Source organism: Abrus precatorius, unplaced genomic scaffold (assembly GCF_003935025.1).
Source record: "Abrus precatorius isolate BTA unplaced genomic scaffold, Abrus_2018 Scaffold11, whole genome shotgun sequence".
Lineage (NCBI taxonomy): Eukaryota > Viridiplantae > Streptophyta > Magnoliopsida > Fabales > Fabaceae > Abrus > Abrus precatorius.
The window spans coordinates 1,227,305-1,242,775 of record NW_020874303.1 but is presented as its reverse complement, the minus strand read 5'-3'; the positions used below and the strand labels follow the sequence as shown (position 1 = coordinate 1,242,775).

The 15,471-nt window shown below is 30.8% G+C and overlaps 1 protein-coding gene across 1 annotated transcript in view; it reads right to left on the bottom strand.

The window, feature by feature from the left end:
- Positions 1-12,209, bottom strand: part of LOC113853598 (callose synthase 7) — a 29,428-nt gene extending 17,219 nt beyond the window's left edge. Inside the window, exons 1-12 of the mRNA XM_027484048.1 lie at positions 11,882-12,209; positions 9,865-9,965; positions 9,422-9,534; positions 9,251-9,338; positions 9,049-9,159; positions 8,776-8,931; positions 3,173-3,256; positions 2,958-3,049; positions 2,700-2,823; positions 1,151-1,291; positions 988-1,064; positions 752-843 (exon numbers count right to left, since the gene is read on the bottom strand). Coding sequence (XP_027339849.1) covers positions 752-843; positions 988-1,064; positions 1,151-1,291; positions 2,700-2,823; positions 2,958-3,049; positions 3,173-3,256; positions 8,776-8,931; positions 9,049-9,159; positions 9,251-9,338; positions 9,422-9,534; positions 9,865-9,965; positions 11,882-12,092 — 1,390 coding nt within the window. The 5' untranslated portion in view covers positions 12,093-12,209. The remainder of the gene's footprint in view (positions 1-751; positions 844-987; positions 1,065-1,150; positions 1,292-2,699; positions 2,824-2,957; positions 3,050-3,172; positions 3,257-8,775; positions 8,932-9,048; positions 9,160-9,250; positions 9,339-9,421; positions 9,535-9,864; positions 9,966-11,881) is intronic.
- Between the last annotated feature and the right edge of the window lie 3,262 nt (positions 12,210-15,471).

The window sequence follows — 15,471 nt, the reverse complement described above, 5'->3', positions numbered from 1 at the left end:
TAATTAGTTGTTGTATGAATAATTTAGTTATTTTAAAATATATATATATATATATACACATCACTTCACTAACGCTGATGCCAATATCTTTCTAATTGGATTTTGTGCACAAGTTACTGTTGGCTTATGTGCTGCTCACACTTGTTAGAAATATTGAAGCATTCAAAATGCCTCCTCCTAGCAACTTAGCTTTTAGGAGACATTGTCCTTGAAATATCTAATAAAGTTAAAAATATTATTTACCCAAAACTTTGTCCCAATCAATTAAGAAAACTAGGCTTAACTCACTCCCAAAAGCTAGCTCATAGGAGGATGTTTGCTCTAGTCTTATAAAAAGTATTTTGCCTCTATTTTTAGCCAATGTGGGACATCTTAATACAATCCAAATTTCTGGTGCAGGACTCATTCATGTGGGTTCTATGAGAGTTGGCACTTCATGCTAGTAGTAACAAGATTATTCTTGCTATTGATTTTTGTTTCAGTAAATCTCTTATGGACAAAACAGTATCAATCAATAAAATAATTCTTTGACAAAGGGAAAAAGAAAAAAAAAGGATATTACTTGGCACATTGTCAAAGGCATAAAATATGGCATTTAACATGTGAGGAGAAATTATTTACACATGAAGAATATAGAGTAAATGATATGGTCACATTAAAAACAAACCAATTATTCATTTATTGCTAACTACATTCAACATTTGATAGAAGAAAAATGACACACACAGACAAAATGTAAAGAAAAAGATACAGACCCGATGTGCTGTTTGTGTCTCATCTGAATGCCTAAAAAAGTCTGCTTCGAGATTCAACGGCCATTTTAGATCAAAACATCTGTTAGACCTGGAAAAGGACATATTTGAGCTTCTTCTTATCCAAATTGTGTGTGTGTGTGTGTGTATATATATATATATATATATATATATATAACCCACTGTTTCAAGTGTTTTCAATATTTGATGAGTAAAAATTCAATGAAACATTTACCAAAAGTATTCATTAAGATCATCATAATTTCTCCATTTGGAATGACTTGCCTTGCCTTTGTTGTTTCTCTTTGCTTCCTTTCTCATCAAATATACAAACAAGTTTGAGGCACACATTTGAAAGCATGCAACAAATAATCCAATTATTGCCGTATCACACTGACCTTCATTAAAACATCATATATCGGTGTTATAACTTCCCTGAGAAAATGTTCATCATCACGTGCTAATACTTGGTGTCTGCCCCCAGTCACATGATGTGCGTGCTCATGCATATCTAAAATCTGCAAGACTTCATTGGACATCTTTGGGGGGGAAAAGAGAGAGAGCGAAAGAGTTATTAACACAGTATGTATCCCATGCTTGTTATGTTGCTCTGTTAAAGCTTAAAGTTGAAATTGAAAATGAACATAGCTACTGGGTCAGGATTAGTGCTACTAGATTGTAGAGTTCTTACCATACAAATTTATGACTTGAATTTACTTTCCATCCACATGTTTATTTATATTAAGAAACTTGGGCCTAAGCCTAACTCAGAAGGACTATCCTAGTCCGTATAAAGACTATTTTGACTCTATTCCTAACAATGTGGGACATCTTAACTTAACACACTCCCCTCACGCTTGGACATTTGTGGGCAGCCCAATATTCAAACTAAATAAACTCTGATATCATGTTAAGAAATTTAGGCCTAACTCACTCTTATAAGCTAGCTCATAAGAGAAGGACTACTCTAACCCTCATAAAAAGTATTTTAACTCTATTCCTAACTAATGTGGAAAATCTTAACAATTTAAAACCAGAAGTTTGACAATGTTGCATGGCTTTAGAATTGGGGCTACAAAGAGTTGATTTTGGCATGATAGTAGATGTTCTCAAAATTAACTGGCAAAATGTCTCCATCCCACAAACTTAGTTTAGATAAACATGCAACTTGCTACATTTCATTTGCAAATGTTATAGGATAGTACTTAAAAATTTCATTAGAAGGAATTGATGATGTGAGGAAATCTTTTTCCTTTCAAAGATATATTCTGCAAATACATTGATGTACAAAATGGAAACTCTAATTTTATGTGGTTTAGAGAAGGCTTTTCTTAATTAGAATTAATTTTGGCAAATAACTAGAATGACTTTATTTGTTTAATCTGAAAATAGAATATATTCTGTTCTATTCATGAAATATCTTCTGTTTAATTTCAAAGTTTCACTTTCTATAAGAAAAATGATTCAAGAGATTAAAGAAATTGATGAATAGAGAATAGTCAAAGGTAGAATAAAAAACACATGTAATGTCATTGATCGAGGTGATAGTGATAGTTTGAAACAGATATCACAAGAAACATTTTGTTTAACATGATGAAACATAAGTTCGTTAAAAGTTTTAGGAGTTATTTGGAAAAGAGAGTTTTGGAGGGGAGGGCAAATTTTATATTTTAAATAAATATATTTAAAATTAATATTCTTTTAAAATTAAAGATATCAATTGATGTATTAATATAAATTTAATGTATTAATCATGCATTTATCATCATCATAAATGATATATAATTTTTTTAATTTAAAATTAAAACATATGTCCTCCTCTTTAAAAGCCTTTTCCCAAACATACTCTTAAAGTATTGGTATGAGATGAGAAACTCACAGAACAAGCAAGGCAAAATGAACGCTATGTTATTAAGAATGTTTGACAGATAGTAGTAGAAAACTTACACAATGGAAAATATAGCAAAGACATTCAGGCATAAAGCGAATATTTGAAGCCTCTCCCCATATTAGAAGATAAAGTGCAATGAAAATCAGCTCTATCTGTTGTGTCTCATATTCTTCTGGATACCTATAAAGTGTTAAAAAAAATTGCATATACCAAGGCGAAATGAATCAAAGAGCTCTTGTTAAATAATTATATGAAACACAATTAAAGGTGCAAATCCTTGGGTTTTATTAACTCACAGTAAAACATTCAATTACCTAATATTAGATTTACAACGCACATAATGACACCAAGACTCATAATTTTTGAAAATTGTAGTCATCAACTTTTCTACAGTTTCTTCATGGAGCTGCAACAAGCTTCTTATCAGTTTGCAATATGATAAGCAACATTGAAATTTAGTATGATCCTGTCCATTAAAAATGAAATTAAAAAAAAAAACAATAAGATTTTGCATGAAACAATATTTTACCTGAGATGATGGATTCTTGTTCCTTATATTCATGTTGGCAAGTAATAATATAAGGTGCTCCCTTTGATTTGCCACATTTCCTTTCTTCATATCCCAAAAAAGAAATAATCATTAAATCAGATCATTCACAAGAAAAGCACACCAAAAAAATAACACATAGCTGTATTACTTATGGGAAGCCAACAATAAAAGTTGAAAAGAAGTATAACTTTGATGCAAAAGAGAGATTCAAATCCACTCCTTTGAGACATACAAGATGATTAAAATAAAATAAAATAAAACACTACAATAAAATTCTATAAGTTCTTAGCATAACTTTCTGTATGGTATACTGCCAATATGTAGATGCCATTAATATTGTGAAAAATCAAGCATGAATTTTTTTCATTATTTTCACTATACCATGTATTTTGATAAGTTTTACTGTTTTAAAAAAGGAATTAAATAATAGAAAGAAGAGAAATATACAAAAGGAGAGCAAGAAATCCTTGTAGAACAACTTCTAAATAAATGAAATCATGACATAAAGAAGGAAGAATAAGCTACATAAGCTCTCCATTCCCTTTATAAGTTAACAAAAACTCATAAAAAAAAAAAAAAGCAAAGCTCTAAAGAAAGTACAAGCCAAAGATAAACAATGACATTTAATTGTTCATTTGTCATGTTTTTAGTGAGAAAAACCTATTCCATAGAAGGCTCAAGGAAGATATCTCCACTGAAAAACACTGGCATTTTTCTAATTGAGAGAATGTTGATTGGAGAAAAAAATTAGAACATGTGAAAGGAGAGCTAAGAGGATTCTAATCCTAACACTTATCTTTATTATCTTATTTCAATTGAAAGTTATCATGTTCTTTAATTCATACTTCATACTTTAATCTTTGTTTTTTTAAAATTAAAAGAAATTAGAAAATTACAAACATTAACTCGTCATAGAAATTTATACTTTGAAATTCATTTAGTTCAATGTATTAATATCAACTTAATCTTTCAGTCAATCCAAATAGTAGGAATATAGGGAAAAAACGGTATTTGAATCCAATACTCATGGAAATGATATCTTTGTATTCTATAAAACGATTAGTGCACTTGCCATGATTTTAATCTAAAATCAAAGACCAAGCTCAAGGAAGATATTTCCACTGAAAATCACTGGCATTTTTCTTCAGCCACAAACACACCAATCTGCAAATGATTATGCTTTAAGGATTGCTTAGATCTATTCTCATTCCAGATAACAAGAAAGATTTTTTGTTCAAGAACCCTTTCCAAATTTCAACCTAATTTGAAGGTCTGGTTCATAGCTATGAAATAGCACCATTTTTGTCATTAATCAATATCCTGTTGCTTCCAAACCAGCCTAATGTTAACACATGTTGAAATGAGTGCATGCTTAGTAATGCTTTTTCCAGAGAAATAGACACATTTTTTTTAGAAGGTATATCAAGAAATTGGTAAAAACTAAAAATTTATTTTTCAAAAATAAATTGAACGAAAACATATCCACTAAACCTTCAATCCATCCCTTCTAAAACTAACCCTAGTCTATTATAAACTTGATTCCTTTGATCAAAACATAAAAAATTGATCCCAGTTCTCCTACGAATTCAACTATAATCATGTGCCAGTCTATCTCACTTCATCTACCACCATCTATAACCTAAAACCCTTTAGAAAGGGAGAAACCCTTTATGAAAGGGAAAACCTTGGAGGAGAATTATCTACTTTTTCGATGTTGTGAATCAAAATTCATTATTCAATAATGAAAGCATTCTATTCCCATATTCTGTTTCTAGATTTGTAAATGAAACTCCCCGTTTTACTTTAAAAGCAAAAAAAAAAAAAGAGAAAAAGAAAAAGAGTTAGAGCATCACCTCTTTCATTCTACATTTACTTCCTTCTTCTTTCACAGTGCCCCGCTCCATCAGTTCCCTTTTCTTTTGACACAACCCCTCCCCCCAAGCACGCTTAGTTTTGCATCACTTTGCCTCTTAGTGTGATAGGAGAGAATAAATAGCGATTGTGAGAAAATAAATAGGGATTGGATTGGAGAATAAATAAGAGAAATTGCAAGGTCATGAGAACGTAGCGGCCGATGCCTTGTCACGAATGGAAGAGGTTGAATATCAGGCTCTCACTGTCCATTCTTTAGAATCTGAATTGGTGGAACGAATCAAACAATCTTGGGTCACCGATACCGGATTGCAAAAGGTGATCATGGAACTGCAAGCCAATACAGGGTCTCATAGACATCACACTTGGCAGAATGATGAATTGCGCAGGAAGGAAAGATTGGTGATTGGCAATAATGTGCAACTCCGGGAGGATATCATCAACTGGTTGCATTCTTCTGCTATTGGTAGCCATTTGGGCAGAAACGCCACTATACGGTTGAAGTCAGTGGTTTATTGGCGAGGAATGACTAGAGATGTGAAAGCGTTCATCCAACACTGCTCAATCTGCCAACAATGTAAATATGATCCTGCTGCTTCCCCCGGTTTACTTCACCCTCTGCCTATTCCTGATCATATTTGGCAGCATATAACCATGGACTTCATCGATGGTTTACCTCCTTCTTACGGTAAACATGTTATCTTTGTTGTTGTGGATCGATTAAGCAAAGCTGCACATTTCATGGCACTGTCTCATCTCTACACAGCAAGCGATGTGGTTCAATCCTTCCTAGATCATGTCTTCAAACTTCATGGTTTTCCTGCCACCATCACTAGCGATAGAGACCTTATCTTCATTAGCAACTTCTGGCAAGATCTTATAGCTTTTCAGAGTGTTCAAGTGCAGCTTTCTTCGGCTTACCACCCACAAACAGATGGTCAGTCGGAGGTGGTGAACCGTTGCTTAGAAACTTACCTGCGATGCATGATTGTTGATGCCCCACAACAATGGTCTAAGTGGTTGCCATTGGCAGAATGGTGGTACAACACCACCTACCATACTTCTATCCGCGCCACCCCTTATGAAATAGTCTACAAGCAGCCACCACCAATCTACTTACCTTATCTTCCTGGTGATTCGAAGAATGAGCTAGTAGACAAAAGTTTAACCAAGCGTGAGGAGATGTTAAAGCTGTTGAAATTTCACCTCCGAAGAGCTCAAGACCGAATGAAGCAATTTGCCGATAAATATTGCAGTGATCGACAGTTTTAGTTAGGGAATTTTGTTTATGTTAAGCTTCATCCCTATCGTCAAGTTTCTGTTTCTCATCGGGTTAATGCTAAATTGGCACCCAAGTTTTATGGCCCCTTCAAGGTGCTGGATCGCATAGGCGTTGTGGCTTACAGACTTCAACTTCCTGTTGAGTCTCGCATTCATAATGTTTTTCATGTTTCTCAACTACGGAAACATATCGGCACTGTGGTTACTACTACAGATTTTCCTGCCAGCACTGATGCAAGCCTTGCTTCCCGTGAACCAGAATCTATCTTGGATAGAATGACTGTCAAGTGAGGCAACCGGGCTGTTACTAAAGTTCTGGTAAAATGGAAACATCAACTTCCGGAGGATGCCACATGGGAGTTTTACTATTTTGTAGTGATTTCCTGCCTTTCATCCTTGAGGACAAGGATGTTTTTGGGCGGTGGATAATGATAGGAGAGAATAAATAGCGATTGTGAGAGAATAAATAAAGATTGGATTGGAGAATAAATAAGACAAATTAGAGGGGAGTGATTTCTGTTAGTTACTCTGCAGCTATATATAGGGAGAATAATAGTTCTTTAGGAGAGATTTACATAACAATTCACAATTATTTGTACTTTTGTTCTGAATAATAGAATTTCAGAATCTTTTTTCGTCTCAAGATTCCCTATTTCTCTATAGTTCATCGAGTTCTTGTAATTCCTTGAATTATCATATCATAGTGCCATTCCTCCCATTTTTTCTCATTCCTTCAAGTGGGAATTCATTTTCTTGCATTCATTTATCCTTTTGAGATTTCGGAAAAAATCCAGTAATCCAATTATTTTTTTCCTTGACAAGGAGAACTTTGAGGTGAATTTTTGGAGTGAGAGATAGTGCTCTAAAGAGAAAGGGGTGCTACCCATTGGAAAATGGAAAGAAAATTTTTATTTGAATTCCCAAGGTATACTCACAACTCTATGATATAAGAAAAATTAGTTATTGGCATGCTTTATTCATTAGAAGGTATATTTTTAAATTTTAACTATGAATCTATTGAAAGAAGTAATTATTTTAAATTTATTTCTTATGATACATATTTTGTTAAATTATATGAATTATATATAAAGAATGAAAGAAGTAACAATTTTAATTTTGATAGTTTTTAATTATGAAATATATGTATCAAGATCTTTATTATTGAAAATAAATTTGATTTGTGTATAAAAATGACTTTTTATAACGAAAACGTTTTAGGGAGAAATTATGTTAGAACACCATAACAATTAGTGGAAACAACGGTCTAAGTGCACCTAATTATACTCCCAGAAGAGAGGGTTACCCGTTAGATAGAGTTGCCAATGCATAGAAAGGGATATCAACGAGATAGAATTGCTCCTGTTGGGATTAATTACAATTTGATATAACCAAGAAGAAAGTTACCCGTTAGATGAGCTACCCCTAAGGGAGAGCCTGCCCTTGGAAGAAGGGGACTATCAACAAGATGGACCTATTTTGGACTTTGGTTCTTTCATGAATGACCCTTACAATACTATATATATATATATATATTTTTTATAATATTTTAGAAAACTATTATGCATATTTTGGTATATAAGTACTCCATTACAATAATTGTGATTGGATGAATATTTCTATTTAATAGTGTAGTTTTGGACTTTTGATTTATGGCCAACTTTTGGAAAGACAATTAGAATGAAAAATATTTTTATTTAATATTGTATAGTTTTGAACTTTTGATTTACGACCAAACTTTTGGAAAGGCAATTTGAATGAATTTATTTTTATAATTCACATGTTATAAGCAAGTTCTAAGATATTGAGCTACTTGTGCTTATTTGTTTTACTTTCCTGTTCATTGTGGTTATTATGCCTTTAATAAGTCTGTGTGACTCACTTCTTATTTATTTATTATTTCCAGATCATCAAATAGCGGAGAAGCTATTGGAAACATCAGCTTATCCTAGTAGCAGTAGGTTCCCATTGTTTTGTGGTCCTCTTTCTTTTTGTTTGTGTTAAATTTTGGATTTTTTGCAGTTGTTAAGGAGTTAGATTTTTAGTTTGGTTATGTAATAGATGTTTTTGATATTATAAGAATCTAGGATTGGATTGGTTGTGGTCTAGTTATAAATTGTTCTAACAAGTTATCATAATTTAGAATAATAAAATTACAAAGAAAACACTACCAAAATTTTGGCATATTTGTCATACTACTTGTTTGAAAGAGTTTATTGTTTCATGTATTAATTTTTAAACAGACTTGTTATGTTAAGTGGTGTTTCTAAGTAGCTTAGCCTGTGCGCCGGTCACAAGCCCAATTCTGGGTCGTGACATAACAACTTCCAATGAAAGTGAAATTAGACACTAGAAAATAACAACTAAATCTTATCCCATAGGTGAGGTCGGCAAAAATTAAGTAATAAAATAGATAAAATAATATTCATTACCTGAAACCCAAAAATTGAGGCAATCCAATCAAGTATATCATTCACATTTTTAACCCTCTCTGTAGGCATTGCAGAATCATCATTAGAGGCAATTGAACGAATTATGGGCATTGGAAGATTTTCCACCTTACTTAAAGCAGCAATTGCTGCTTTGATCTACAATTTCAAGAAAAAGAAAAAAAAAAGAAAAGCAGGTTAAAAAGCTAACTTTCAAGGAAATTATATCATTAACAGAAGCAAAACAAACAATGCATATATCCCATACATACAAACCTCAGGAAGTTCCATGATTGCTGGTTTAACACCAACAGCATATAATGGAAGGATGTTATAGTGTTCATATTGTCCCCTCTTTTTCTCAACATCCTCAGCATATATTTTGGTCTGGCAATAAAACAACCTCAGTCCATGTCCTTCTATGTTTAGAATTATTCTACAAATTTTAGTCATGGTAGCCTAATCAAGCAAAACAAACCTTCTCGTCAATACTTTGTGGAGGTACCATAGTCTTCAGCACTTCATACAGTACAGTGGCAATCTGAACATTCTTAGCCATCTCCTCCCTTCAAGAACAACAATCAAAAGAACAAGATTTCATAACACAATTCACAAAACTTGCAAGAACAAATTTAAGATAAAGCCTCACGGTCTTAGGGAATTTTCTCCCTCCCGAATTTTTCTCTCATAGAATTGTTGGTAGTAGGCCTGCAGCTCCCTAGGATCACTTCTTTTAACCAGTTTGTCTGTAAGATCCCCTTCCTGCAACCAGGAAATTCTAATCATGTTTAATATATAAACTACTAGGATCTCTTTTTTCAGATCGGCATTAAGAAATGACTGGTGTTCTTATTCACAAATGATCACTATATAGCCTTAACATAATCATTGTTTGATGCTAATGGTTTCCTGACAAAAAGAAGACTTTCATTAAAATGAAAAAGAAAAAAATATTATTAGGCTGAGATTAATATTTTAGACACAAATCAACAGGACATCCATCATTACAAGCTCAGACACCAATGAAAAGTAACAAAACAGCACCTTCAGGGACTATAAGAATTGCAAGAAAATAAAATTAGATGAGTGTACCTTTTCGAGTTTGTGCAATAGGTAAGTCTTGAACTGACGAACACCACGCCCACCAGATGTTGGATCCATTTTATGGGCCTTCTCAAACGCATGGAAGCGACCTAGTTAAACAAACAGAGGAAACTCCTCAGTATCATATGCTTTTCTGCAAATATTACTTAAAATCAACTTTGATGTGCTGAAAAAATGTTTCCCTTCTATTTTTGGTTTTCATTGCCTTTTTAGAAAGACTTTAAACTTGTGTTTGCTGTCAAAGTAACAATTCTGCAATCATAATCTGGCTTCAATATGATACATTTAAATGAGAGCTTGTTTTGGATATATATTTACTTATTTATTTTACCAAGTCCTTTTTTCCTTTGGGTTATGTTTGGATTATGTTGAACAGACTAAATTTAGGTTCACTGAAGCAGCCCCAGAAAAAAGGATTTTCAGTAAGTAGTTGGCAACTTGGCGGTTCAAATCCTCACGAGAAATGAAGGGTCTCAGGCAACTCAGAGTTTCTTCTCCCAACTTGAGAAAATGGGTTAGTATTAGTAATCTGCCAAAGCAGAGACTATGAGGAAACAATGTGTCGGTTTTCTGTGTAACAAAGAGGAACCCACCGTTGAGGTAGAAATGATAAAAGGAGACATATAAGTATGTTCTTGACAGGGGACTGCAGCATAAGGACAACTTTGATGGCCCATATGATGCTAACGATAGGCATCCACTATATCTTAACAATTATTGTTTAATTGAAATTCAATATATTCTTTTTTACATTATTTTGATAAATAATAGAAGTGAAAACAACTTGCTTTACTTTCTACTGTATGCTTTTCATTGAATAATTATTCAGCCATTTTTATCATTCTTCATTTCTTTTTCCCTATAATTTGGGCATATTCTTTTCTGATGTCCTATGAGAGACTTAATCATGTCTCATCACTGATTACTGTATTCTTTCGAGATCGAGCATGCACCATAAAGTCAGGCTTCACTCCCTTTCATTTTAAAAACGTGGACTCTCCACCACATTTTCATAACCTTTATGAGATCGTAAGTAGTGATAATCCTCAATTGGTTTAAAGATTTTGAAGAAGGCTCTTATTTGTTTGGATATTCAGTTCAGTGGTAATATCTCAGTTTCAAAAGATTTCCAACCACTAGGAAATTTGGAAGAGCTCTTTTCTTTTCTCTATAGATGATCATATTAACTTAATTTAGCCTTTATTATCAAGTATTCATCTTTATTGCTGAACTCTTTTTCAAAGTCCAATAATTGTCAAAGCTCACCGGAAAGTTTTGTATTTCATTTGAATAGTGGTACTCAACAAGATAATCACTAAAGATCAATTGAAATATCAGAGATGAAATTTTAGCTCTGATGCAATCACCCACTTATTTTCATGTTGCCCTACAGCCAAATCCTTATGATTATTTAAAGTGAGGTCACTGTTGCATGTGCCCTCTTAATTTAAATCAGTTGATTTTTTTCATCTATCAACTTTAGGGGCAGTGAAAGAAATAACAAAGGAACCTCTTCTTTTTTAATCATATCCAACTCTTTTTCTAATGTCCTTTTTTTCTTCCCCCTCATAATATTTCTTCTTTTAACCCCTCCCCCCTTTCTTTTCCTTCCACAAAACAAATTATAATCATGCAATAACATGTGATACAAATTTTATATTTGAAGTGTTGTCTCAATTGTTGTTCATTTTGGCATTTTGCAACGCTTAATTGGGATACCCCCCCCCCCCCGGCCTTAACTTTTGCACTTCAGAATACTATAAAACAATATATTCTTTCATTCTGAAAAAAATAAAAAAAAAAGGACAAAATGCACAAATCATCCAAGGAAATCCACAGTGTTTACCCTTTAATACCTTTAGTCCTTTACTTCCATACTCAAAACAGAAACAATTCCTGGTGAACATCACCACTTAACAACTAACTAGTCACAATACAACACTTACACTATTTTCCAATGATTAAGCATTAAAAAACAATCAAAACCCAATGGAAAAATACTCACAAAGATAGGCAACTCTAGGATTCTCCTCCTCAATTTCAAGTGCTGCTCTGAGAATTGGCACAAGCACAGCAAGTGAAGAAGGCACAATCTCACTGTCCACAACACCTTCCTCATTTCCCAATTCCACATTCCTTGTTGGGGCCCTTTGCATCCTCCTTGATTGTTGCCTAACCATCTCAAAGGGACCCTTTGTGCCACTAGAACTGGCCATGTCCCTTCCACCACCAATACCAATACCAATGCAATGTTTAAGGTTCCTTCCTCAATGTTATTCTTCTTCTTCTTTACCACCCAGAAAGCTCCAAAGCTCTTGTGGTTTGAGTGAAGAGTGAGGGAAGCTAAAGTTTCCATCTTTTTGTAATGGGGTAGAAGAAGGAACCAAAAAGATTGATACTTTGATTGAGAGAGAGGTTTTGGAATTACTCTGATAACAAGGGAAAAGGAGGAAAAAATGTAAAAGAAAAATAAAAAATATATAAAGAAAAAGAAGGGAACAGAGTGTGGTGCAACTGCTACTACCACTTTTTGTTTTGCCGAGTGCTTTTTCTTTTGGCGATAAACAAAGGAACCTTAACATGCAAAAGATGAAGAGGTTCACTTCACACATCAGATTTCATAGTTTTGGATTTTTGTTCTTTTTTATTCTTGAGAAAAGTGAGTCTTTGAAACTGTGATTGACGAATTGTTAAATCTTAGATGCCAAGGAAACTAAGTCCTTCGGAGTTTGGAGTTGCCATCAATGATTGTGTTTTCAAAAAGCATGCTAAAAAGAAAAAGGGTTGATGGAAGGTAAGTTAGTGTATAATATATTAGTGTTGTTATGCTGTACTCTCAAACCATTCCAGAATAATTTGCATCTTCATTTGTACCATGTTTCAACAGAATTAAGCAGATTTTCACAAACGTAAGAGCTAGATGTCACGAAAACAATTGTACTATAATTTATGTTCGATTCGATTCATTTATCTTCTTCTGACTTAACTGAATTAGGGAACAAATCTAATTCTCGATCTAATTTAAGAAATTTTTATATATAATAATATATTCACTTTTTATAAATTTTAATTTATTTCAAGATACTTTTTAATAAAAAAAATTAATACTCTTTTCTTTCTCTTATAATTATATTAATAAGAAAAATATTTTACTTTAAAAAATAAATATTAAAAATTAAAATATCCTCGCGTTTTGCCTCTTTTCTATATACCCTTCTCTTTCTTTTTCTCCTGTGTGAGCCTTGCATCAGCCTCCTTTAGACAAAAATAAAATTTGAAAACTTCATTTCATTGATAGAAGATTGTTTTGATAATAATAAAAATGAACTAAAATATAATTATTATAGATATTTAATGTCTTATTTCAAAATATAAAAAATGATATAATTATATTATAATGGTGATTTATTAATATTTATTATATTTAATATTAATTGAAAATTTTAATTATCAATTTAATATAATATACAAATTATATATATATATATATATATATATATATATATATATACATGAATTAGATCCATTCATACTGATCTGAAATTTGAATATTTACATATTTTAATAATATTTTATAAAATATAAAATTGACTAAAAAATTTTACAAAATAGATTAATTTTATTTAAAAATAAAAATAATATATACTTTTTTGTATTATTTTATTTTAACGTGTAATATGTTTTTAAAATATAAATAAATATTAACATTTTAATAACATACATATATTAAAATTATATAAAATTTACAATACATAATTATTAACACAATTTAACGATTAAATTGGTCCATCTTACTATCTTTAAAAAATGATTAAAAATAAAAGTTTCTAAAGTTGAGTTCTAATATGATAATTAACTCTTTAGAAACATTTTGCAGTAGAAAAGGACGCAGCATTTGTTGACATCTGAAATCATTAATGATATTCAAATGGCAACGACTCAATCAAAGAATAAAGCTGATTCGCTGAGAACCCTTTTTATTCGCAGCTCAAAATATATGTGAGAACTTATTTTATTTATTTATCATAAATAAATAAATATTTTAATTTCTTATTTATAAAATGTGACACCTTATTTTATTCTACTTAATAAAGTTCTTAAGATTTCTATTAAGGTTCTAAGTTTTTTTCTTTTTGTTATTTCATAAAATTTTTATAAATTTTATTATATATCGCAGATATCACTCTTTATTGATTAAGTAAATCTCACAAAAAAATTTAATAATAAAAATATATTAAAAATTTAATTTATAATTTTAGCTCTTATACTTTTTTTTGTTTTTTCTAATTTACATTTTGGTATTTATAAAAACATTATAAATTTACTTCCACTGTTTATTTAAGTTACAATGGTATTATTATATTTTTTAATATATACCAAAATACATAATATCTTATATGTAGAAATCAATAAAGAATCGCTCACAACAACTTGTTGTATAAGAATTAAAATGTATAAGTTTTTATATATATGAACTAATAACTTGTTATTAGTATTTCTTTTGTGTTTATTCATTAAATTTGAATAAGTTATACATACATATAGATACATGAGACGTATTTAGTGATTATATTTTTTTAATATGAGAATTTGATTAAAAATTTGGGCTATACAATCATATATAGAGGATCAAAATTAAAAATTAATTAAAATTACAAATTTAATTTAAAAAGTTGTGTAACTTTTTAACAATACACATGATTACAATATTTTAACACACACAATTTTTTTTTTATACATTTTAAAAGCATCAGATTGATCTAAAATTTTGCATATATAAGTTTTTCAATCAACCATATAAATTAAATGGTGTAGAACTCACTAATTTTTGTTGAACACACTTTTAAGAGTGTACTGGCAGGTTATAAAATTTATTTATTTATTTATTATATAAAAATATTTTTTAAAAATATACCAAAATCTAACTTAGATACTCCTTTTAAAGAAAATAAGTGATATATATATATATAAGCGAAATATAATTTTTATCAATCTAACCATTAAATTAGAATTACATGTTATAAAAAAATATAAATTTTTGTACTGAGTTTATTTTTTACAAACTAATAAAATAAAAATATTATTTCAATACTAAAATTAATTATGAAAATTCATAAATAAAAAATATTAACTAGAAGTGCATCATGTAATTAACTCAATTAAAAAATTATACAATGATCTATTCAAATTTTGGTTTTAAAATCATAATAATAAACATATTAAGTGGGTTTGTTCTCCAAATTTATATTCATCTATAAAAAGAACTTCACGCAATTACCTAGTCCTGAATTCCGCGCTCTCTGATAAATTTAAACCTACCCATCAAATCTATAAACAATTGTCATCCCTAGCCACTGAGAAATCCTTCACAAACAAGAAAAGTAACAAGATATACATGAAGACAAAGTTGCATCCTTTGTTTGTGTACCTGGCTATTCCTTGCTTGGGATCAAATTGTTTATTTAGCCGTCAAAATTGATATATGATTTATGTATTATATGAGTAATATATTAAGTAATAAATATATGAGTAATATATTAAGTAATATATCAATTTATATATTTTATTTTAAAAAATATTAATTTGAAATATATT